This window comes from Monodelphis domestica, chromosome 5 (assembly GCF_027887165.1).
Source record: "Monodelphis domestica isolate mMonDom1 chromosome 5, mMonDom1.pri, whole genome shotgun sequence".
NCBI classification, from domain to species: Eukaryota; Metazoa; Chordata; class Mammalia; order Didelphimorphia; family Didelphidae; genus Monodelphis; species Monodelphis domestica.
Window position 1 is genome coordinate 213,770,324 of NC_077231.1, and position 25,614 is coordinate 213,795,937.

The 25,614-nt window shown below is 37.6% G+C and overlaps 1 protein-coding gene across 7 annotated transcripts in view; it reads left to right on the top strand.

Moving 5' to 3' along the window:
* The first annotated feature begins 4,993 nt into the window (after positions 1–4,993).
* LUC7L2 (LUC7 like 2, pre-mRNA splicing factor) overlaps positions 4,994–25,614 on the top strand; it is a 64,718-nt gene continuing 44,097 nt past the window's right edge. Inside the window, exons 1-4 of one of the 7 annotated variants that reach the window (XM_007504406.3) lie at positions 4,995–5,126; positions 22,113–22,183; positions 23,394–23,468; positions 23,999–24,093. In XM_007504406.3, coding sequence (XP_007504468.1) covers positions 22,126–22,183; positions 23,394–23,468; positions 23,999–24,093 — 228 coding nt within the window. In that variant the 5' untranslated portion in view covers positions 4,995–5,126; positions 22,113–22,125. Of the gene's footprint in view, positions 5,127–8,172; positions 8,271–22,112; positions 22,184–23,393; positions 23,469–23,998; positions 24,094–25,614 lie in introns of those variants that run through there. The other 6 variants (XM_056799764.1, XM_056799762.1, XM_007504407.3 and 3 more) reach the window with 6 other exon arrangements.

Sequence of the window (25,614 nt, forward strand, 5' to 3'; positions counted from 1 at the left end):
CAGGGGGGCCAGCCTGCTGGAAGCCTGGCCCCACCCCTGAAGGGGGGGAGAGGAGGGAGAACACAAGGTCTCTGTGGGGGAGGGGCACTATACACAGTGGGAGGGGGGGCATGGCATATGTTCTAAAAGGTTCACCATCATTGTTCAACCCTTTCATTTTAAAGGTGAGTAAAGTGAAGTCCAAAAAAGGTGATTTGCCCAGAGCCAAGGCAGGTAATAAACATGTAGTGTATGAATCCATATTTTCTGATTCTAAATCCTGTGATATTTGCCCTGAAACATACTGCCGGTTCAGCTCTAATATCATGGTCAGGAATACATCCTAAACTATATATTTTTTGCTGACCATACTAGATTTCCAGAATGAGTTCCTTTTCAGAAATAATCCAGGGGATTCTTGCCCCTAGCCTAGAGTCATGTTCATAAACCTATGGCATGTGTGCCAGAGGGGGCTGTTCCCTCCCTATCTCCACAAGTGCCTGAGGATATTTCTCCCATCACCTACCCCTCACCCCAGCAGCCAATGGGAATGCTTCCTCCCTCACCTGTCTGGGCTAAGGGGGTGGTTCATATGCTGTATGAGGGTGTGGTTTGGGCACTCAGTCCTTAAAGGTTTTCTCTTCAAAGCATGACTGATACTTATTTTTAAATACCAACTTGAAGCATAAAAACTCCTTACCTCCTTGTTCTCTAAGGCTTTTTTTTTTCTGTTTCATAGTTCCCTGGATTCATCAACATGTTATATAGATCACTATTTACTTTTCCTTAGGCTCCTGCCATCCATTTCCATGAATTTTAGCTTTCACTTCTATTGTCATTACTCTAGAACAGTGATGATAGGCTGTGTAGAGGAGTGCTGTGCCCTGCCTGGGGTGTATGGGGTGCTCAGGGAGGGGTAGTATCTCTGGTATGGAGGGCTTGTCGTGCCCTCCTAGGGCAGCTCTCCAGCCTCTGACCCCCACCTGACACCCAGCTCTCACTTGTGGCTCCCAGTAGCTGCTAGCATGAGGCAGCAGAGACACCCCAGTCAACGGCTTCGACAGGCCGGCTAAACCTTGTGAGGATAGCCATCGGGTCATCGACCCCTGGTGAACCAGGGCTTTGCTCACCCAGCATGTGAAGACTGCTTCGGCGGAACAGACGGAAGAAACCAATAAGAAGGTTCAACGGCTGAGAGGGCCACGCAGCAAAGCACTGTGGAGTGCTTAGGGTGTGTTGGAGCACAAAAGACAACACGGCCATCCAATGCAGCTGAGGAAGTCTCCAGGTGTAACGACTTTTTGTGCCAATGGACCCTGGCTTCCAATGCCGAGAGAGTGGGACTGTCTCTCTGTGCATCGGCTTTTCCACTTAAATCTTCACGCACAAGTGTCTTTGTGCACAAAAACGCACAAAGACAATCGTCATCGAGAGACTACTACTGTGCCCTGCCTCCACCCCAGACAGGGGTGGGAGGAAGCACTCCCGTTGGGCTTCTGGGCTGGGGGGGGGGTGATGAGAGGTGTCTGTGGAAGGGGGGGAGTGGCCTTAGTGCTCTGCTGCCCTCCAGCTATGGGCATTCTGTGAGCTTTGCTCCTCTCCAACCCCACCATGGGAATCGCCTTCACCAGACTCCACAGGTTACAGTTTGTGTGGCACCCTCATGCAGCATAGGAGTACCCTGTCCAGTGCCTTACCCTAGACATGAGGAGTGCTCCCATTGGCTGCTGGTAGGGCAGAAGGGATGGGGGAAATGAGAAATGGCTTCAGGCACATGTGGAGAGAGGGAGGGGAATAGTTCCCTCCTGAGTTCCTTTGGCTTTCTAGTAACAAGCTCTGGTGGGCAAGGGCTCTGCATGACCTCTCCATCATGCATGCCATAGCTTTACCACCATGGCTCTAGAACAAAAGTCTGTATTTTGTAAAGCTTAATATAAAAAAATAGGATTGCTAGTTGAAAATGTACATAAGAGGGGCAACTGGGTAGTGCTACTAGAGAACAGATAGAGAACAGGCCTGAAGATGGGAGGTCCTGTGTTCAAATTTGGCTTCAGACACTTTCTAGCTATGTGAACCTGGGCAAGTCACTTAACCTGTTGCCTAGTCTTTACTGCTCTTCTGCCTTGAAACTGATGGTTAGTAAGATATACATACTTTTATCTTTTACTTTTTAAAAAGGTATGGTAAGGGATAAAAAAATAAAATGTACATGAGAAAATTAAACTAGTTATCTCAGCTATTGTCTAGCAAAAGTTCTATAGTATTACATCATTTCCCATAATACTCTATACTTGAAACCTACCCTCCAGCATGTTTCTCATTTGCCCATGACAAACAGCATCTTTCCACAGTACCATGGTATCTTTGCCAACTGGTATGCTTTCACTTGGAGAATCAGGAAGTCTCTTAACTGTTGGTGGGCTATGTCCACATACCTATTTACTGTGGCACTTAAAAAGTATGTCTCAAGAGGAAAAGGGAACAAAAGAACTTATAAAACTATAGTTGTGCCAAATCATTTAGAAAAATATTCAAACTGAGGTCCACTTGACTTTCAAAGTTTATGACAGATTCATTCCCCCCCCCCCCCCCATTTAATATCTTTCCCTTCCTCCTCAGTTCCAAGAGTACTACATTCATTTCCTTTCACCATAGTTGTCCCTTTCCTTAACCTGGCAGTGGTCTACCTTTTCCCACCTTTCTTTTTTGCTATCAGGGAGTATGTCTATTCAGTTAATGTAACCCATCCACAGGTGTTATTGTACATTCCTCATTTCTCTGTCCTCTCCTAAAACAATTTATTTTTAGACCTAGTTCAAGGACCATTTCTTTCATTAAACATTTCCATAGTATGCCAGGAATGACAATCTGCTTAAGATTTTGTTACATTTGTAAGTATCAGCAAAATACACCTTATAACTAACATTTATATAGCACTTTAAGGTTTGCTTTACAAATATTTCATTCGATTGTCACAACAACCCTGAGAAGTGTTATTATTATTCTAATTTTACAGGTGAGAAAACTAAGGCTGATAGTTACATGGATAGTATCCCAGGCTATTTGAACTCACTTCCCTATAGGAAGTACAGAGTTCCATCCATTACATCACTTAACTGCTTCTGATAGTACAGTTCTGTTTCCATTAACTTTAACAAACACTTGGTATGAGACTCCACAATACAAGGCACTAGGAATACAAAGACATATGGGGGGAAAAGTTCCTTTTCCCAAAAAACTTATATTTTACTGCCTACATTTTCCTCTTTGATGATTTTCTGTATTCTACAGTGCTGAGACATAGGTGTTTAGTTAAATAGATAGAATGTTGATAATACCAAGAATAAGCCAGTGAACTGAGCACAGGAGGGAAGCAGGGTCAGAGTTGCAAAGAGAGCAGAGAATGGAGCTATTGTGTAGTGTTAGATCAAATACCAGCCACACTTCCCAAGTCTGATTTGGAGAACAACAAAAGTGACAAAGATGAAAAAAGCAGTCATGATTTTTAAAAAGTTTAAAATTTTTTGATTAATCAAGTAATTCACAACTTTTTGGTATTTTTTCAATGCATACACTTGAACATACATATTTGCATATGTATGTTGTCCTTTTAACAAGATTTCATTTTTGAAATTAAACACATATTTTAATAAATACAAAAATTTCCATTTTTAGACATCATTCATCTGTTTCTTTCCAGGTATTTTCACTGTTACTTATTCATGCCCCTTCTGCTACATTAAGTTTAGCCTATAACACTTTCCTGTTGATTCGTTGTTAACTGGTTACATGCTATCCATGAAAGCTCCTTAAGAACAGGACCTCATTTGTTTGTTGGTCTTTCTTTGGGTTCCCATCTCATCACAATGACTGTCACAGCTGGAGTTTATTAAATGCTAGTTGAACTGACTGGCTTTAAAGTTTGCAAAGTCTTTTACCTAAGTTTTCATTTGAGGCTCTCCTAGAGACAAGGACACTCAAGAGGATTTGGGCAGGTTGCCTAAGGTCACACAGAACCGATACAAGTCGGTCCTAGCCAGGTTTCTACCTAAACCTCCACTAAAGCAGGACCCAGAGCGACTCTAATCCAGGGCGCTGTTTGCAGTCTTCAGTCTGCCAATTTGACCGTGGCTGAGAACGTTCCCATGTTTAGCGCCACCGCAGACCAAGCCCGAACAATTGCCTCCCGATCCGACGGTACAAGAGGCTTGAAGAAGGGTTTAATGGATCCCACCCAACATCACTGTCCCCGGCACTTAAGGAGCATTTACCCGGGGAGAGTTAAGAACCAAACTGCATTACACCAGAACCACATACTAAACCTAATTCGAGCGGTCGACCTTTTCTTTACTTTCGAATCGGGTTAAACGCCACGGCACACTACTTTTCTATGAAAAGAGCTCACTGGCAGCAGACTTTGTAAGAAACTATATAGCCAGAAAGCCACGAAGACCTAGAGGGCCGGATAAGATACGAACCCTAAGGGCAGTTCCTGCTCAAGTCATCGAAAACAAGAATACTCGCGAGAGTTCCGGAGGAGGCCACGTGCACGCGCCCTAGAGCCGTTAGGGTGGAACGCGTCCTCGGTGGGGGCGGGCAGAGGTACTGCGGTTGAACGCCAGTTGGTGGAGTCCCCGCGGGAAACGAGCAAGCGCGAGGAGCGTGCGCGCTCATGTAGGTGGCGACGGTGGCGGCGAGCGGCGGCGTCAGCTCCAGGAAGGGGGGGAGGGTTAAGGGCTTTAGTAGGGTGGCGGCAGCGGCGGTGGCGCCTTTCTTTTGGCCCGTACCGTTTCTGTGGCGGGAGCCGAACGGAGGGTGACAGAACAGGGGCCAGGAGCGGGGGTCGCTGACTTCTCCCGTACATCGAAGTGAGGAGGAGCCGCCGTCCGAACTCTTTTCCTTTACCCCAAACCCCCGCCCCCTCATCGCACGCCCGAAGGAAGCGGCGGCGGCGACATCATCTCACCCCACCTTATCCTACCCCCTCCCCCGCCCCTTAGCCCTAAGAAGTCCGGCTTGTGCCTTAGTTCTCTCCTCACCCCGCCCGATCGCTCGCTACGCCGCCGCTGCTGCTGCCGCCGCCGCCATGTCGGCGCAGGCCCAGATGCGTGCTATGCTGGACCAGCTGATGGGCACCTCCCGGGACGGTAAGCCACAGCCAGAGCCCTGGGGACCGGGTAGGGGAGCGGGCCGGAGGTGGGAAGTAAGTGGAGGAAGGGGGGGAGGGGAGCAGGCGAGCGAGCGGTATCTTGCCCTCGACTTGCCTAGTGCGCTAGGCGGATGAAGGAGACCTGGAGATTGGTAGCACGAGGTCCCCGCTCTCTTCCGCACCAATCCGGGGCCTGGGGGGCGGGCTGAGGGCGGTGATCAGATGATTGGCGGGAGCTGCTACCAATAGTGCAAGGTGGGGTCGGGCCGGCAGTAGAAAGACGAGAAATCGGGCATTTTTCTTGATTTACCCTAGACCCGGGGACTTTAGTTTCCCGAGCACTACTCTGAAGACTTTTGCTTTGCTGCAGAGGTTCCCCAATGGTTCGGCTCACTACAGAGCACACTGGCTGCCTCACTCGCACAGGTTCCGGCCCCTGCGGTGAAGAACTAGTTCCCCACCAGGGAGCCCAGTGATCATTCTAAGCCGGCTCTCTTCTGGATATTGACTGGGAGAGAAACTCCATTCTTCCCTAGTCCTAAGGAAGGCTACTCTTTACTTAGGTGGAAGACAAAACCTCTGATCAGTGCCTTAGCCAGGCACTCTTCTCCCACATGGCAATATCCATTTTTGGAGAAAATCTGACCCAAACCATGGTTTCGTGAAGTGGGTGGGTTTGGTCCCATTTTGTGACAGATTGTCGAGGTCAATTTTTCCAAGAGAACCTCCATTTTGTTGTCGGATAAATTAGTGACAAAAGTAGCTGCACAACTTTATCCAGTTAAAAGTTAACTATTTTTGCACGTGCCCCAAATTGAAGTAATTTAAAAACTTGGTGCCAAAGTGACAACTCTGTGGGAGAGAGAGAGAGAGAGAGAGGGACTTTAAGTTAGAAAAACATTTGTACGGAGACCAGCTTAATTGAAATCTCTTTTATAAAAAATTTCTAACCCAAAAGATGACGCACTGTTTGTTTGAATGTAATCATTTATTAGTAATGTGTCCTCAAGTCGTATTCAACATCTTTAATCAAATGCATGTGAAAAAATAAGGTATCGTGAGTATAGTGTACATTCTTTTACCTGCTTTATTTTCATTTCTTAATACCAAAACAAAGTTCCATTAGATAATTAAATTTGATTCGAAATGAAATTAAGTAATGCTATTATTTTTTATTCTCTTCAGCAAAATATCTTGGGTAAGATAAAAACAATTTCCCCATACAATCTAGTTTTATATATTAGCTTTTTCTTTCATTTAGGATATATTTTAAAAGGACACTGCCCAATTTTACAAGCTCAGTATTTGTTGTCATTATTTTTTGTTTTTATTTTCTCTCAAAATCATAACTTTGCAAATTTAATTTTTGTAAAGGCATTGAAAGACTTGTAGGCCTCACATAATACAAACAATTTTATCAAATTTTCAGAAGTGTGCTCTAATGGAGTGGGGAGGTTGGGGAAAGAAGTGAGTTTTATTTGTGTTATCTATTTAAATTATTTTTTAAATTGTCATGGGTTTTTAATATGTGAAAATGCAAAATACTTTTTAGTTGCAAGATAATTATCACCTTGTTGATAGTTATTGAAATATAGGGAAACTATTTTGTAACTGTTGCTTTTCAGTTGAAAGAGATACTGGAAGCATCTTTTGAAAAATCCCATTTTAAAGCTAGTTCATTAATAGAAATCATAATCAGTAGTTCCACTTAAAGAAATAATTGAATTCTTTTAAGTTCATTTAAGTATAGCAAATCTTAATCCTAATGCAATTTAGCAAACATTAAGCGTTTGCTGTGTACAAAGTATTGCATTTTTGTTTCCCTTACATGGGTAGTAGTTCTTTACTATACATTCTTAAGGTTCAGGGCCTTAATCTTACAAAAATTTCTGTGACAAGCAGGTGTACATAGAGATTTTAAAAACAACAAAAGAGCCCAACTCCACAACACTGAACTAATTTAATGTGGCTATGATTTGTTCTGCAGAAATGTAGCCACCTCTAACTAACCCTATTTCAATTTATGTAGTTTCCTTTTTTATCCCCCCCCCCCCCCCCCCCCCCCCCCCCCGCCATATGTAGATTTTGATTTTGTTGATATTTTTAAAATCTACAATGTGTCCAGAACATAAATGGGAACAGACTTTCCAGAAAAATGAAATGCTTTATTTTCATTTGAAGTATTTTTCTTTTGTTTATGCAAGTTTTGGATTAAAACAACTATTCCTCCTTTCCTCATTATCCTTTGTATGGGGCTTTTGGTGTTTTGATAGTCATGATTCCAGTCTTAAAGTAATTGGGATTTTTTTTGTAGCAATCCACCTGAAGTTATACCAAACAAGTTCCTGAAAAACACTATGTAACTTGAAACCAGCATTAAGTTTATCAATTTAATTGGTAGTGGGGGAAACAAATGCAACTTACAGATAACATTACTGGGTCTCCTGGAGGTGGGGTAGAGAGAGACAAAAGTACTGAGAGGGAAAGGGACTGCAGAACAGGAGGGGGACTTAAAGTGAGATCTGTTCCCTCTAATCATAGAAATTATGAAGATACCTTGGGAAAATGGTACCCAAGGAGGAAAAGAACTACTATATTGTTCTACCTTAGTGAACCCATCTCTTGATAAGTTCTGGATGGTAGGACCCCAGATTGAGTGATGTTGAGCATTGTACTTTGTTTCCTTCTCTTATGCTCTACTAGTTTAATTTAGATTAACTAGTTTCTTAAAGCATACACATACTCTTAGGTGTTTTTAAGCATATTGGTTCTTTACACTTGACTCTGAAATCATTAACTATGGTCAGCAGATTCCAAAAATCCTATTTGAACTTTTCTGGGAAAGAGGATTTTGATTTGGGAGGAAGAAGGTAGAGGTACTTTTGAATTTGGGTTATTTCTAGAGGTCTGGTCTAGTTTTTGTGCTCTATAAGAACATGTTGGGTACTGTGGGGAGGAGAAGGGAGGGGAAAAAAAGTAAAGGGATATCTTACCAAAAGGTAAGAGGGCCAAAGACAAACTGCCTTCTTTGCAATTTTGCCTAGGGCCCTGGTGGTGGCAACTGCCTGTGTGCCACTGAAAATCATCTTGGTTCCTAGGTTACGATGCCTGACATACTGCATAAACGAAAGCAGGGTACCGCGTGAGTTGAAACATTGGTCACTTTATAAAGTGGGTTTACATGAACCAGTGTAACTGGGGGTCCAGCTCTATTTGGATTTTTTTAATAAGGCATCATGGGCTAGTGAAAAAAGCATTGGCCTGAGAATCAGAAGATCTGATTTTCTAGTCCAGGCATGACCCCTAATTGTGACCTTGGGTAAGTTTAACCTTTCTGCCTCTAGTTAAAAAAATCTAAAATGGGAAAAGTAATATACTTCCTTTTTCTTTCACTGAATGTGTATTCTGAGTTCTTTGGAAGATAAATACTATATATAAATCTAAAGTGTTACTGTTTTTTTTTTTTCAGTACAAAACATAATGACTTTTGTAAGTTCTTATTCCAAGAGTCTCTTATTCTGTGCTAGTCTGCCTGTACTGATGGAAGGGAGGAATTGTCTATAATATTACAAAACCAAATAAGAGAAATTACTATTTTTGCCCCAGTAAATTAACTTTCTAATTACATTCTACTTGAATTCATGTTTACAATACTTGTATTTCCAGTTGGTGGTGGAAAGTCTGTGGGTAACAGGTGGAAAGCAGGATTTGAAAATATTTTTGAAGAGTGAAAATGCAAATATTGTACAATTGTCTATATAACAATTGAATGTCCTCCAGAGGGATTCAATATCTATGAATCTATATTAGGAGGCAGTATGATATATAAGAGAGCACAAAACTCAGAAGGTTGATTACTAGCTTTGTAATCTTGGACAAGTCAGCTCTAAACTTTGGTTTCCTTCTCTGTAATATACAGATAACTTATTTCACAGGATGGGGCAGCTAGGTAGCACAGTGGATAGCTTACTGGGCTTGGAGTCAGGAAGATCTGAGTTAAAAATCCAGGCTCAGATATTGGCTAGCTCTGTGACCCTGGGCAAACCACTTAACTCTGTTTGCCTCAGTTTCTTCATCTTTGAAATGAGCTGGAGAAGGAAATTGCAACCACTCCAGTTTTTTTGCCAAGAAGAGCCCAAATGGGATCATGAAGAGTCAGATACAACTGAAACAATTTAACAACAGAACTTCACAGTGTTGTGAGTATTAAATGAGGTAACACATAGGAAAGCTTGAAAACACCATTCAGCTATTCTATGAACAATAAATTCTAGATAGGTATGCCTTGAAAGGTTTCATTTGTTCAAAGCACCTGTGCCAAAGAGACAGAATTGAGGGTTTCCTTGATTTTTCACCCAGAGAGGTCTAAGGATGAATGAATAACAGTCTCAGAGTGTTTAGACTGAAATGGCCTCTGGGGGGCTTGCCAAGACTTGCCTGACTTGCACTAGCCTTATAAAAATTAAGTAAATCTTGTTGGGAAAAGACAAGGTTGTTCATAGTGTACCTTCCTGAAAGTTCTGAATCCCTTAATGATGTATGTTTGTAACCTTTGGATGAGCCCATAAACCCTGAAGAATTCTTTGAAGGATAGGACATCAGTAGACATTTTCCTTCACACAATTCTCTCCACCCAGACAACCCTATTAAGTTTTTATTTTGATATCAGGTTTCAGGGCACCTTAAGTTATAGGGCATGATCTGGGAGGAAGGTTTTCCTAAACAAGTGAAACCTATAGATAACTGAAATTTAATTTAATTCCCAAAATTTTATTTGTATTTAAACACAACCTCTCCTTTTTGAGGGGAATCTTTTCAACAATGTCCTTTACATTTCCCTGCCTTTGTTATAATACAATCCTTTTTTGATTTAAGAGCATTGTTGCTGTGTGTGTAGATATAAATAGAAATGTATGTGAGAAGCCATCAGGTTAAATAAACATTGTAAAATGTTGATAATTTAACCTTGTTTTTAATTATTTGCATAATTTAAAAAATATAGGCAGTTTCATAATGTCCATTTTTGTATAACATACCTGCCTTTATACAAATTCACTAACTATATTTTAGACAAATGCCACTAAAAAGCATCATCTTGTTTTCATTTTCAGTGTCTCTAGTGTGTTAGGTCTCAAAAACATGTCTTTTTTTTTTAATGTCTCTAACACAATTACCTGTGCCATCTTCTTTATCAGTTTCAACCTCTTATGTCAGTGATGGCGAACCTATGGCATGGGTGCCAAAGATGGCACACAGTGCTCTCTGTGGGCATTCAGCCACTCTCCCTCCCCAGCTGGGTTGGTTACTAGAAAGGCAGAGGGACTAGGCAGAACTGCGGCCCTCCTCTCCACAGTGCCTGCTAATATTTTTTTACATCCTCTGCCCCTCTGCCCAGCAGCCTAATGGCAGCAGCTTTCTCCCTCCCCTGTGTGAGATGGGGGTGTGGTACATGGCACTGGGGGGGGGGGGAGCATAACACTTAGTCTGGGGGGTGGGGAGGCGGAGCCTGGCACTCCCATCTCTAAAAGGTTTGCCATCATCGTCTTATGTCCTTTGTGGACTCTTGCCTTTCATCCATTAAGGGATTTGTCTTAGTTTATTTAGGGGATATTTCACCAATAAACTTATACATTTTTTTAAACTAGAAGGCATTTCCATTAGTATGACACTAGAACTCTGGCATTTTTCCAAATTCTTCCATACTATCTTTTAGAATTCCAGGCATATACTACATTTAAACTTGTATATCTGATATTATGAGTTTGAAATCCTTATATAACTTGTATGCTGGATCAACTTTCTCATAAAACTGTTCTGTAATAATATTTCATATTCTGAATGACACCCTGATCCATAGGTTGAATTAATGAGCAGACAGAAGAATGTTAAAATAAAACCTGACAGTAGCTGTGTCCTCGGTGAGCTCTACAGTTGTCTAGCAATAGAATAGCTTTGCTAGCTTCAGGTAAGCCCTTGGTTCTGAAATGTTCCTTTATAATAAATAGCTATCAAAAGATGATTAAGCCCATCAGAAGACATTTTTGCCCATCTCTTTTATTTTCATAGTATTAACAGTGGATAAAACTGCAATGGATTTGTTAGCTCCTGGAGGATGTCTTATAGGAATTATAATGATCTGTAGCATATGTGACAGTAGACTCTAAACAGCTGCTGAATGGGCAGGCAGTTAATCAGGGCCAGGGTACATGCAACCATTAATGTCAAAATAATCCATGGGTGAATAGTGTTGAGGGATTAGGTGGACAGTACACCTCTGAAACTGGTTTCAAGAATTGGAACAGCAGGCAGTAGACTTTAGAATATGGAACCAGAGAGAATCCTTAAGGATTCAGGAATTTTATGTAGTTCCTGTGGAGACAGAAACAAATCTCACCATAATCAATTCAGGCTGAGTAGTTAGAAGTATCTGGCTGTTGTGGGGGCAAGTTCCAGGTTTTTGCTGACTAGAACTTGTACCACTAGCACATACAAGATTGAGTCATTCTGTTTTTAGTCTACTTAAGGCTAAGAACAAATGGAATATTATTGTTCCCCAAAGGAAGACAAAATGAAGAATTTAGAGAAGAATTGTATGAATTGTTGTAGACTTGGGGGGGAAGCCAACATACACAGTAACTATATGGTGTAAGTGAAGAAAATACTAAAAGGCAACAAAATTTAGTTCAAATACAACAATGTTGGTTCAAAATTATTAAAGTTAAAACATATCCTTTCTGTTGAATGGTAAGCTACAAAGATGGAAAGGGACATGAATTGTCAATTGAAATAACCAAAGTAGGCAGTTAGATTAATTTTTTAATGGGGTAATACCTTGGGGACACTTTATCAAGTGCCTATAGTGTTGAATTTGGTACACAGTAGACTGTTTTTGTCAATAGTAAAAATCTGTACAAACATGAGTTCTCTGTAAAAGGTGAAAAACTGGCCCAAAACTTAATTTGCTATTTTTATATTTCACTTGGAAAGAACTGTAGCTTTACTAGACTGATCTAGGCAATTTAGGAGTGTCTAGGAGTGAGGTGGTAGAAGAAAGTGAAGCTCCTTAACAGACTTCCTTACTCCCTATCCTCTTCAGAAAATGGAAATACTAAAGAGAATAAGTATGACTAAACCCACATGGAAATATAACAATGGTCAAAGCAGAGTGCCAGTTAGAGTAAAATAAAACAAATTTTATGGAGCAGTTATATCCGCTTACATACTTAAAGTAATAGAGATTGAAAAAGTGTTTGAGGATATTTTATATGGTTTCTTATTCTAAAGGATGAATATTTTTTAAAATAGTAAGAACTGGTACTAGCAAGAAAATCACAAGGCCAAATAAAATAGGAACTAGAAGAAATTAATCAAACATTTTATTAAACTCCTTTTGTATCCCAACATCATCTTATTCTTTTGGGCTACAAAGACCAGAAAGAAAAGAAAAGAAAAGAAAAGAAACAATGCTTACTCTCAAGGATTTTTCATTTAATATTGTAGGGAAATAGCATGTGCATACATTTATTTATGCAGAATAAATACAAAGTAGTTGAACTAGTTAAAGATATCACCATCAGTTAGGAAAGGCTTTCTACATCTTTTTTTTTAATGTGAACTTAACCAACATAAACATTTCAAAATGTAAAGAACAGGGAAGAGGATTATAAATTATACATTTAAAAAATATTCGTATATGGCTTAGTGAAGTCTTCACCTTTGTTTTTAAGTCTTAGTATTAATCCTATGACAGAAGAGTGTCAAGGGCTGGGCACTTGGGGATAAGTGACTTGCCTAGGGTCACACAATTAGGAAGTGTCTGCAGTCAGGTTTTGAACTCAGATTCTCCTGACTCAAGTCCTGGAGCTGTGCTGCTTAACTAGCTACCTTCTCTGCGCATTAAAAAAAAAAAGACTCTTACTCCACCACCTCATCTCTCTCTTGTAAATACTATGCATAGTCTGGCAAAATAAATCAACACATTGGCTATCTGAGGATTTATATCAGATTCTGTACCTCTAGTCACTTACCTACAACAGGAACTTGGAGTTAATGTTTCAGCATTAGTCTTTTTATAGTCATTATTGATGGCTGCTTTAGTCTTTCAGTGTTGTTTCCCTTCAATTTTTGTATAAATTATTCTCTTGGTTTTTCTCTTTTCATTCATGTCAGTTTGTCTAGTCTTTCTGTAGTTCTTTGAATCTATATCATTTCTTATGGTATAAAACTATTGCATTTATATGCCACAAATTGACTGTTCTCCAACTGAAAGGTACTTATTTTGTTTCTAGTTCTTTACTAAAGCAAAAAGTGCTGCTGTTAATATTCTTGTACATATGTCATTTCCTTTTGTGCTTGACTTCTTTGGAGATTCCTATCTAATAGTATTTTTTGATGGGTCAAAGGTTATGTAGTTTTTGGTGTCTGGAGTATAGTTCTAAATTTTTTTCCAAAATGATTAAACTACTTTACAAAACAGCTCTATTAGCAGTATGCCAGCCATTCTACAACACCTGCAACCACTGTTATTTTTCTCTTTTGGTGTCTTTGCCATTCTGATGTGTATTATATTAGGTGAAATCTTAAGAAGTAGTTAAATTTCCACATCTGTTATTATTGACTTATAGCATTATTTTTTCATATGAGAAACATCTGCTCAGATGCTTTGTTTATTTATCTAATGGGGAATTGAACTGAATGAGGAATTCTATGAGGTGTAAGAACTTCATTCCAGGCATGAGGAAGAGTCACTGGAAAGACATGGAGAGAAGAGATAAAAGATTAGAGGGAAAAAATGAGGCTAGAATTAAGATGTTTAAAAAAGATTGAGGGGAAATAATGACCAATATGACTAATATAGAAACTATAGGCACAGCAGACAAAGCAAAAAAAAAGTAAACCATTTGTCAAAAAGTACAAAAGGCTTAACTAATTTTGCTCAAAAAATAATTTGGCTTCTCATTTAGCATTGAGCTAATTAAAATCATTATAATGGAGTCACTATAATATTTTTACTAGAAACAACTCATATTGAACATTAGTTGGCAATTTTGTTCAGTTGTGAGCAGTGTCAATTGGTGCTTACTTAACAGCTTTTCCCTTCCTAAATCTGGAAATAATTTAGTTTGTTGTCCTTTGGTATCATAATGAAATACATATACAGTTATTTTTCTCTTTTAAAGTTAGCACAACTTTCTTGTGCTTCAATTCTTTGTCTGTTATTGGAATCAATGTAGTAGAATTACTGTTTAATTATGCTTTGTTTGATTGCTTCTCTATTCTGCTGTAGGACTGAATTGTATAGAATACCATCCTTAATCATGATCCTTAATCATCTATATCTGCAACTGAGAAAATTCACAAATATTGTGAATATATATGCTACCCTTTAAGCATAATTCAATAATTGAGATATATATGGTTTTTAGATTTCTTGAGAAGACCAGGTTTCATAAGAGCACCATTTTTTTTTGGCTTCATTGTCTTCTACTCTTGCCTCTTTCTTGAAAGTTGGTGATGGGTAGAGTCTGTATAGGCCTAGTCTTGGAGGAATCTGCACCCCTAAAATTTGATGTGTTACGGTCATGGGAAGATTCCCAAGTATTTGAGAGCTCTGACTCACAGAGCACCTAGAGAAAGAACTATATGTAGATGGTGAGGGAGACAGGGAGAGTAGAAGTTAAATTGAGGCTGTGGCAGTGGCAGAACATGGCATGATTGTTTTTTCCAAGAAAGCATGCCTGAAACTGAAAAACTAGAAACTACAAATTGCTAAGATTTTTGTATCCTCCTGCCTCCCCTTGTCAGCTCCCACCAGCTATTTGGTGTGTGTATGCGTTTTACCATGGTCCTATTTGAAAACAGTGATGCCTTATCCTCAGAGGCAAGTTGGAATTTATTACCCTGGCACTGAATGTATCCTCGACATCTCCCCAGTCGTGAATCATGAATTTGTAATTGTAAGTGATCTTAGATAATCATCTAGTCCAATCCCCAAATCTTAGAGTAAGGAAATTCTAGAGAGCTGAGGAGACTTGCTAAACTCAGTGCCTTTTCCATTATACCATACTGAAATGCACTGTTCTAGATGTTCCTTTAGGTGATGCTTTCTATGGTTATTGGCCTGTGGGACTCTTTTCCCCCCATCATTTAAAATGTGTTATATATTATGATAATCTGTGGGGAGGTGGATTCAAGAAAAGGATAAGACATTAATTGGAGAGAGAAACCTAATACATTTAAAAAACTATCTTATTTTGATTTTGAGATATAAACAGTGCTTTAGTAATAAATTATAAATAGCATTTATATATAGCATTTTAAAGTTTACAGAGCATTTTACATATGTTATCTAGTTTTATCCTTACAACTGTCTTGGGAAGTAGGTGCTATTATTAATTCCATATTACAGAAGAGGGAACTGAGAGATGATTTGCCCAAGGTCACAGCAATTAAGTGTCTGAAGTAGAATTTGATTTCAAATCATCCTGACTCCAAGTCTAGCACTCAACTCACTGTTACCATTTGGTTGCCCCTATAGAATTAAGATTTGCTATTTTAAAGTCTTTCCTAACTTTTTTTTTGGGGGGGTGAGGGGGACAATATTTTTCTCACATTTCATTTCCCACTGTTCTCAATCAAGTAATTATTAATTCCTTACTTTGCGCTAAGCATTGTACTGAGAGCTAGATAATTGAGTTTATTTACCTAGTAGTCTTCTGCCTTTTATTATTTTTCTTCTTGCCTCACTTCTCTTTACTGTTTCTTCTGTGTTGACTTTGAACTATAAAATGCTGACTTTTATAGTCATCACTAATCAATGAGAGTGCTGCTTTTCCTGTTGACCAACTGAACAATTCTTTCATGTCTTCAGCTTTATTCATCTCTTTTCATTTGTTTAAACATAGGTGGTTCTTAAGGATCACATGATTTGGATTTGGAAGGGAACATAGAAATTTGTATGTAGTTCAAACCATTCCCTTTCCCCCCATCTCTAAAGATGAGTAAATGGAGGCCAGTAAATTTGCCCATTGTGACACAGTAAGAAACAGAGCCCTACTTTTTTTTTTTCCCTTAAAAACAATAGAAGACTGGTGTCATGGAAGGGGAGAAGGGAGTTACATTGTACTGGTGGACCAGTGTACTGTTAGTTGTAGGTCTTTGTTGTCTTAAAGGGTAGGTAGTAGATCTGGGATTCCAAAGTAACTCTTACAACAGTAGATCCAGGAATCTTTTTGCTACACCTTGTTGCTTAATGTGAGGTTTGTGGGTTTTTTTATAGTTGACTAAATTAACTTTGAAATCTAGTGTAGCTCTATTCAACAAAAATTTTAATCACCTATGAAGTTCAGAGTGGTACCCTTGGGAGTAGGGATGGTAAGGATCAGTAACATAATCTCTTTTAAAGCAATCTAGTTGGAGAGACATACTTCTATTATTGACACAATATAAATGAAAATAGACTACTATAAGTGGAAGATTCTAATGTGCTACAAGAGGTAGAGATCAATACCATTTCAGATCATTGACAAAAACTTCAAGGAGGAAGAGTGACATTGGAAATAAATGTTGAAGGATGGATAAGATTTCATAAGGAAAGGAAGATTCTGTGAGCCTATAATTCTGTGCAAATAAGAAATATTCAAGGCTGAAAAATACTATCCAGCCAGCCCTTCTTGGAGAAAGTACATCACAAAATGCATCTTTCAAATTGTACTTGCTATTTTAGTACCACAAAGGGATGTAAGTGTAGTCTTTAGAAGTTTTCTACTGGCATCCACCTCTATCAGTGCCCATGCACTTTTGCTTGTGTAGGGTTAACAGATGTGGGGTGCATTATAAGGTAACATCTTTTTCTAATTTTACCATTCCTGTGTCTCGTATCAATCCCTCCTTCCTTTCATGGACATATTGAAATAGACAAGGTAACTTCTAGTTACTTTGCTTGTTAAAATTTTCATTTTGATTTTCAGGCCCAGAGAGTTCTAAGGCTCTTTTCCTTGTAATAACTAGAGTAGCTTAGTTACTAGTTATCCTAGAAATAGCATAAGTATTGAAGAGAAGTATTGAATGTCTGTTTATGTGACAGATTATGCTAAATACTTGGACTATAGATGCAATATCTAGGACTCTGAAAACACTGAATGTCAGAGGATAGTTTTACCGAATTGTCTGAAATTTTATATTCTTGTTTGAAGGAAAAAACAGTTGAACTACTAAGAGTTCTGGATTTAGAGTGAGAAGTAGTTCAAATCCTATCTCTACTACTACTTTTTATTTTGGTTAAGTCATTACATTGCTCTATGGTGACTCAGGTACCTCATCTTTGAAATGAGGAGATTTGCTTAGATGCTTTCTCAATTCCTTTCCAATCTTAACTTATGATCCCTTGAATCTGTCAAAAGGTGTCAGAACCCAGTAAACAATATTTATAGCGATTGCTATGTTTTTGCAACTCAGCAGTAGCAGCACTTCAAAAAATTCCTGGGTAGGTCCCTTTTGAAAAAACCCCAATTACAAGTTGAAAATAAGCCAATATGAACAGGGACGAACAGGACATGCATGGCAGTGTAGTGATTTGGAGTTGGAAGGGGTTAATTTTTGAGTTGTAAATTTTGGATGATAGGTTGGTGGAATAGTGGCAGAAGGGACCTGGGTTCAAGTTCAGCTTTTGTTACCGAAACTGAGCCATCCAGTTAACTATCTAATGCCCCAGGCCGCTCCCTAGGATGTAAGTTGCAGAATAATTGTAGTTCTGCTGGAAACTTCCCCCACAAGTATGAACTAAAAAAAAAAAAGTTAATTGATGGGACTCAAAAATCAGGGTGGTTAGGGAAAAGGTAGGATATATAAATAATCATTTGAATTTTGTTTTGAGTAGGTCAGAGTTAAAGAAAGGTTGAAATATAGGTAGGAATGTGGAATATGGAAATTGGTTGAGGTTGGATGTTTAATGTACTTGTTAAATTTCTAATAATTCATCTCTAGTTAGTTGTAGTTCTGCCTAAAGACAAAAGGCTATACCACATGTCTTTCAAAGTCTCTTCCAGTCTAGTTATTCAATTAAAATTGTGAAAACTGATCAAAGACTTTAATGGAGACCCCTCAAGTCACAATTAGTTGCCAGTTGAAAAGATGAATAGGAGAGAAGTTCTCTATAGCTGTTTTTTGTATGTGAAAGTGGTCATTGTAGTATATCTTTTTCTTCCTTTTTAAGCCAAAGTTCCTTTTGAATGAGTGGAGTGTCTCTCCTCTCTTACAAAGATATCTTCCTAGAAAGGATCTTGTTTCTTCCATTCTCTGATTTTTAGGCAGAACTGTGCCATATCATTCCTAAAGCTTTTTTTACTTATGACATTATTTAGGTGATATAAAATTGTATTGAAGCAATTAAAATTGGTTCTACGTGGAAATCAGAGAGGTAGTTGAGTCATACATCTACGATAAAAAGAAGCAGAACTCACCTCCCTGTTTTTCCTCCACTGTAATTATAGAGGAGTGGGTCGGGAACAAGGGAGAGAACAGTATTGTCCGCTAAGCAACATGAATGCAGAAGGAGATGTGTATTGAGTCCTATTCTAGATTTCTCTGCTCATATTTTTGTTATTACCACAGACAGAGCCAGCTCAATTTAACAAATGAGGGGATAGAGAAAGGCAATGGGGTCAGATAGATCTAGGAGATGAAGGGAGGAAGTATATGTTCATCTGAGTCTCAGTTTCCTAAATTAGCATAGTAAACTAGTTGAGCTGTATGATTCCAAGTATGTTCCCCATGTTCCTGTGTAGACTGTGGGCAAAAATAGGAGCTCATGTTTTCAAACAGGAGTAGGATTTTCGATCCTTGTTAATTTCTAGTTTGATGAATTTCAGGTGGTGTGGCAGAGATATTTTTTTTAAAAATGGGGGCATCTTTGGGTAGATTGGGATGGCAAATTCAGTCAGCAGATCCTACTCTGACCTAAATTCCCTTCCCTAAGGCAGTTCCTAGTAGGAGGAAAGGGAAAAGAAAGTTGATGGGCACCCAGCAACCGAAAAACTTGGGATGTGGACGTCCTCTGCAGGTGAAACCTTAGTATTAGTGTGCTAAATTTCCAACTGTGCTGAATTTCCAACATACTAAGTTATTTTAACATTTTTTCTGTAAAATGAAGGAGATTGAATTGTATCTCAAAGGTCTTCTCTTTCAGTTCAGGGTTTATTTAGGATTGGACATTACTCCCCTTTAGAGACCTGTCAATGGAGAATTACCTCCTCCAAGTCATATTATTAGTTACATAAATACCAACCCAAGTTCTCTTGAATTGCATGAAGACTTGACAGGTACTGGAGAGCATACATGCTAAGCTTTGTGTTGTTTCCATGGTCCACAATTCTCCCATGGGCCGAAAGGGGAAGAGTGGTTTGTTTTTTTTTTCAGTGGTATGGACTGAAATAATTTTATCTGTCTTTTGCCCTTAAATATCCTCATTTTAGATAGTATCTACACACCATTAAATAGCTAGAAATTTATGGATCAAAACCAGATGCTTGTTTATATATAATGTAAAATAGTGTGCAGATATCCACTGTATAAATTAGTGTGTTTTCCTTGAATTTTTAATTAGCCTTCCACTATTTGGCCACTGCTTCTTCCACCTTTTCACCCCCCTTCTACATAAGCTCTTTGCTTCAGACAAAGTAATCTACTTATTCTCTGCATATATTCATATTCCTACCTCCTTTCTCTTTTTTTTTTTGCTTTAGTCCTTTTTTTAAGACACCAGTTGTTGTATCCCCTCCATGAAGCCTTTCTTAAACTGCCTGACCTTTGACAATTTCTAATTTCTCATAAATCTTGTAGTGACTATTGTCTGTATTATTCTTTTAGAATTTACTCTATGCTTCCTTGCGTTCTTATTTATTTTAGATATCTTGTTTGCCTAGATAGTCTGTAAACTTGTAGATGAGGTCCATACCTTATACTTTGTATATCCTAGACCCTAGCTCATAGTTGACTCTCAAATGCTTAATGACAATTTGGACAAAATTTTAGCATTAAAAAAGAATTAATTTATTTGATATTGTGGACTTTTGCCCAGAAAACCCAATCTTCTTTCTGTTCATGGAAATGGTGTTCCCCATACCCTGAAGTTCCAAGCTACATTACTGTTGTTTCCTGTTGGTTGCAATGGAACCATGAACAGCAATAACATATTAAGCATCCTCTATGTAAGGCAATATGCTAAGTTCTGGAGAGGTATAGAAAAAAAGAAAACAATTCCTGCCCTTCAAGAATTTTTTTTTCTATTGAAAAGTTTCAGCATCTTATCTTTTCAAGGTAAAGTATTTAAGGAGGAGAGAGGGAGCAAAAAAAGTTTCCAATAGAAGGTATAGCACCTGAGTTAGGTTTTGAAAAAGCTAAGAGATTCTAAGATGGGAGAAGGCTGAGAGATAGTGCAGGGACATGGATTGGATATGGAGTGAGGGAACTTCAGACTCTTTGACGAGAACTTATCGCATTAAGTGAAAAGGGAATAAAATGGGAATGCATATGCTCACAGAGGTGGGTTTAGGTAGAACAGTTGTGCCAAAAGGGAAGCTTGAATTATTTTTTTAAATTGATTGTGTTTTTAATGCTAGCAAATTTGACTGTGTTATTTATTTTGTTATAGCAAGTCAGTATGTTAGAGTTTCAGACTCAAAGCCTCCCTCCAGAGGGATAACTGTGAAGGCACAATTTTTAGACATTGCGTTGGGGGCACCTATGCTTTGTCTAGGTTCTAAATGTAGTTTCCCCTTCCCCCCTTCTTTAAAAAAATGGTGGCTATTTAATTCTTGAAAAACATGGTTTGGGTCAGATCCTTAACTGAAACCGAATCTACTATTAGAACTTCTAAATTTTTTCAAAGCACTTTATTGTTTTCAGCAGAGCTCTACTTTTAGTGCACAACCTATAATAAATTCTCAAACACTGCATTTCATGGTAGTGTGGCTAATTTGTACTGAAATAAGTAAAACTTAAATTTTTCTTTAGAAACCATAAAATAGCAGTAAGCCAATACTTATTTGCTAGTCCTAATCAACTGTGTCTTATATTTCATACTGCTTCAAGTTTTATTTTGTTGCTTTATGAAACCTTTTGTAATCTTACAGAAAAGAGGTTAATATCTAAATTCAATTCGTTAGTTCCAGTTATCTTAGTTAGTATTTTTGAGGTGTTCACGTACATGTAGTGCTAGACAATGACAAATTACTTTTAAAATAATTTTTGGGATTTAATGGCAGTAGAACTTTAAAAAAAATCCTCATTGCATTTAAGGCAGCTTTAATTCATAATTCAATGTTATAGTTTATTAGCCAAAGGCTACATCCTAAAAATAAATTAAATTTAATGTTGATGCTACTTAAACAAACATCAACATGTTTGTCTTTTATTAGTAAAATTATTATAAATCTTGATTCATGAACTCTACCCTCTAAATATCCCTGAATTCTTAGGTTTAACAGAAAGCACTGAAAGAAGCTTGCTTTTATAGTACTTATACAATCTTAAATATGAGCATTTTCTTCCTCGAGTATCAATACCTCATCTTAACTTGAATATAGATTTTGAATACTAATTTATTTCTTTGCTGGTCTGTACAATGCCTGCATGCCAGAAGCAGCATTACCATTGTGAATCTATTTTAGTACCATTCCAACTTAAGCTAGGCTTTATATCACTGGAAGGGCTGGTGAAATAATTTTTCATTCCAATTGACCTAAAGGGCAAGGATCTCTGGGCTCCAACCTGGGACTCCTATCTTTGGTTGGCAAAATTCTTATCTGGGGCTTTAGGTGGTTAAATCAGGATATCTTTTTAAAAACTTGATTTTGTTCACTTTTGTTTTCATATACGACAATCTTTACAGTCAACATGTACTTCTAGATGCTGTGTTGAAATTGCTGGCAGAGTCTATTTATTCTATACAAACTGAACAATCTGGCCCCTTGTTTTATTTATAAAGGTTCAATGTATCTATGCCTGCCTACTTCAATCTGCAAGGGAGTGTCAGAAAGGCCCCGCAATCGCCGAGCCGTGAGTTATCACTAACTTTTCAGATGTGTTAATGAATGTGGAACAAACCAGTTGTGTTTAAAAGGAAAAAAAAAAAGGACCCCCAAAATAACCATTATTGTAGTAGCAGGCGTGAACACTAAAGGGATTAATCCAAATTGTGGGTATTAAAAATAACCTATTAAAACAATAGACTAGCCTCTAGAAAACCTATTGTTGAACTGCTCTGAAGCCATCACTTTAGCCTGTGAATTACTAGTCTTGACATTGATATAAATGGTTTGCAAATAAGTATTTTGTTAAAAGTTTGGTTAACCAAGTTAAAAACAATTTGAACAAAATCTAGCCCATCTGAAATGACAAATGTTTAGTTGCCTTTAAATAAACAGTTGTTACCTTCAAAATTAGATTATATAATGGGGGTCAAGGCAATGAATTAAAGAATCTTATTTTGCTATTTAGATATATGAAAATACAATAATTGGGATCATTGAATCATTTTATAGATGAAAGTTACTAGAATGGTCCAGGCGCTATGTGAAGTGGATAGGTATTTATGTTAATAATCATAAAATTTATCCACCTTCTTTAAAATACTTTAAAAGCTTTAGGATAATAGGAAGAATGACAAACTGAGTTTGGATTGTTTGGCCCCAACAGTTGCTCTTGCTTCAGTAATTCACCAGTAGGTTTTCACTTATCAGTGATGCTACCCAGATTATTAGAATTTAAGGTTTAAATAATTTTCTCAGGGCTTAACACTCTGTATCTTCAGAGAAAAATGCCTTAGGAATGAACTCATTTCCGAAAATGGAATGCAGTACTGAAAATTCCATTATGGTTTTTTTCTTTTTCCAAGAAAATAAGTTTCTTTAATTAACTGTAACATCTGCACTTTATATTATTAAAACTAAAGTTGCCCACCTGATTCTTAGATGGATTATTAAACTTACAATTGGACATCCATATTTGGTAAGCAGGTGATGCTTCTGCTGCTGTAGGAAGTGCAGCTTGTCAACAAGAAGACAGAATGAATTTAAATGTTTCCAGCTTGGCATTGTAGAGCACGGGAGTACATAAACTCAGTGGTATGGGGCCTTTGGAGGCTTTTTAAATGATGTTGAATTTAGGCGATGTACCTTTGTTTGACTGGTGTGTAAGTACTTCTTCCAGGTTTGTACACTCTTAAACACATTATTCTACCCTCTCTAACCCCATCCCCCCTCCCCAGCAGCAAAAGGGAGACACTGCAACTGGAACAAAATAGTGGAAGAAATGGCGGCTTGGGGTTCAGTGGGGATTCGCAGTGTGTATTTCAATGTTTGCAAGATTTTTTTTTTATGTTTTGCAATCTAATGTGAAAGATTTTTAAAATCAGTGTTTAGTGTTGAGAAGACCTTTAACACCATTTAATAAAATCTATTCTAGTGGTTATGCCACTCACTGTGTGACCTTGGGCAAGTCATTTAATCTTTCTGGCCTCAGTTACCTCATCTGTAAAATGAGGGGGTTGGACTAATGATCTCTAAGGTCCCTTCCAGCTCTAAATTCTGATTCTATGAGGTGTACCCTATTTATTATAATGCATTGCTTTTCCAACTTTGATTTTTTTTGAATTACATTTTCATTAATTTATATTGGAACTGCATGTTGTCCATTATAGTTTGCATACTTAAATAATTTCTGGCACAGGGCATTATGTAAATCAACTTATAAAGGGTTAGTTTTTACCTTCTTATATGTGTACATACACATAAAAGGCTAGCAAAAGTAGGGTTCTCAGAAAATAAATGCTTTCCAGTTGTCTAACCTTAGGTGTCACTTCCTATATTACAGGAGACACTACCCGCCAGCGAATCAAATTCAGCGATGACAGAGTATGCAAGAGTCACCTTCTCAACTGCTGTCCTCATGATGTTCTCTCTGGAACTGTATGTATTTATTAATTTTATGCTTGGTTATTTAGTAATAATGAAAATCAATTTCTAGACATTGAACCTTCAGTACAGTAATAGGTATAGTGATATATCTGTTTGTAACCTTTTTATGATAATGGTATCAGAGAGGAGCAGGATTAATAATTGTTAAAGACTGTCTTTCAAGTCATTCTTATTTTGCATAGTTAAATTTCAGTATATATAACTGATGTGTGGTATTTATAAATTTGTAATAAAAACTTTATTGAAATTAATTTTTGCCACATTTAGTTTTATAATTTATAATTATTTTCTCTTCTTCCTGATCATTCAAAGAAATTTATTTGGAAAATAGCTAGTTATTAAAATATCATAGGCATTGCATTTTAATTCATAAATCTAAATATGAATTTAAACTAGCTTCTTAGGCATTCTAATCTTGATAAAACTTTATAGTAAAAAGTATACTTTTTTCATTAAGAATGACTTAGATGGTTAAGGCACAATGGAGAAAATAGGTTGCTATGCACCTGATTTTATGCAATGAGTACTTTTTCAGTTGAAATGTAGGTTATTCCCAATAATTGACTTTTTCTGTAATACTTTATAACATTGGTATGATTTTGGATGATATTCAGTTGTTGAATTTAATTCAACAAACATTTATTAAGTGCCTACTATTTTAATTATTTGTGGTAGACCAAATGATATTGAACCATTAAAAAGAGGTAGGGAATTCCTGACATTTACATATAATGCCAGTTGTTCAAATGATTACTTAGGCTTCTTTTGAGAATGGAAAAAATGACTTTCATCAGTATGCTACATCTAATAGTGTAGGATGTTGAACCCTGCACAACTTTTAGCTCATATAAGTCTGAAATTTTTGATAGCGATGAAGAAGAGATTTATTTTCTTGTTGATTCTTGGCTTTAAGTTGTCATAATAAACCAGCCAGGCCCCACTTTGAAAAGATTAAAGGAAGGGCATGAAAAAACCATGGATATTGGATATATGTCCAAAAAGATAGACCTCTTAATTTTCCTGTGGTGGGAGGACAAATGGATTTTTTTAAAAAGAAAGTTTGTATTTTTCATATAACAATGTTTTAAAATTAATACTATGCAATGTGAAATCCTGTCAGTTTTTTAGTAAGACAGAATCATTTCACCTGCATTTTCCATTTAGAACTTTAATAGGTAGATATCTTCTTCAAAATTTTTAACAGCTTTTTTCCCCCAACTTATAGTTGCAAAAATGTTAATACTTTAAGTTTTAATTAAAAAAGGGCTAAATGATGTATCTTATTTTTAATTCTTTATTTTGTAGAGATCCATGCCAAGTCTTACATCTAATATTTTGAATAATCATGAGTTAGTTGATTAAACTGAGGCATAGTAGTAATGTCATAAATAATTACCTTACATCTCTATAGTGCTTTATAGTTTACAAAGCATTTTTACATACATGTTCTCATTTAATCCTCACAATAACCTTATGGCATGATCAGGACAGACATTATCCCCATTCCATAAT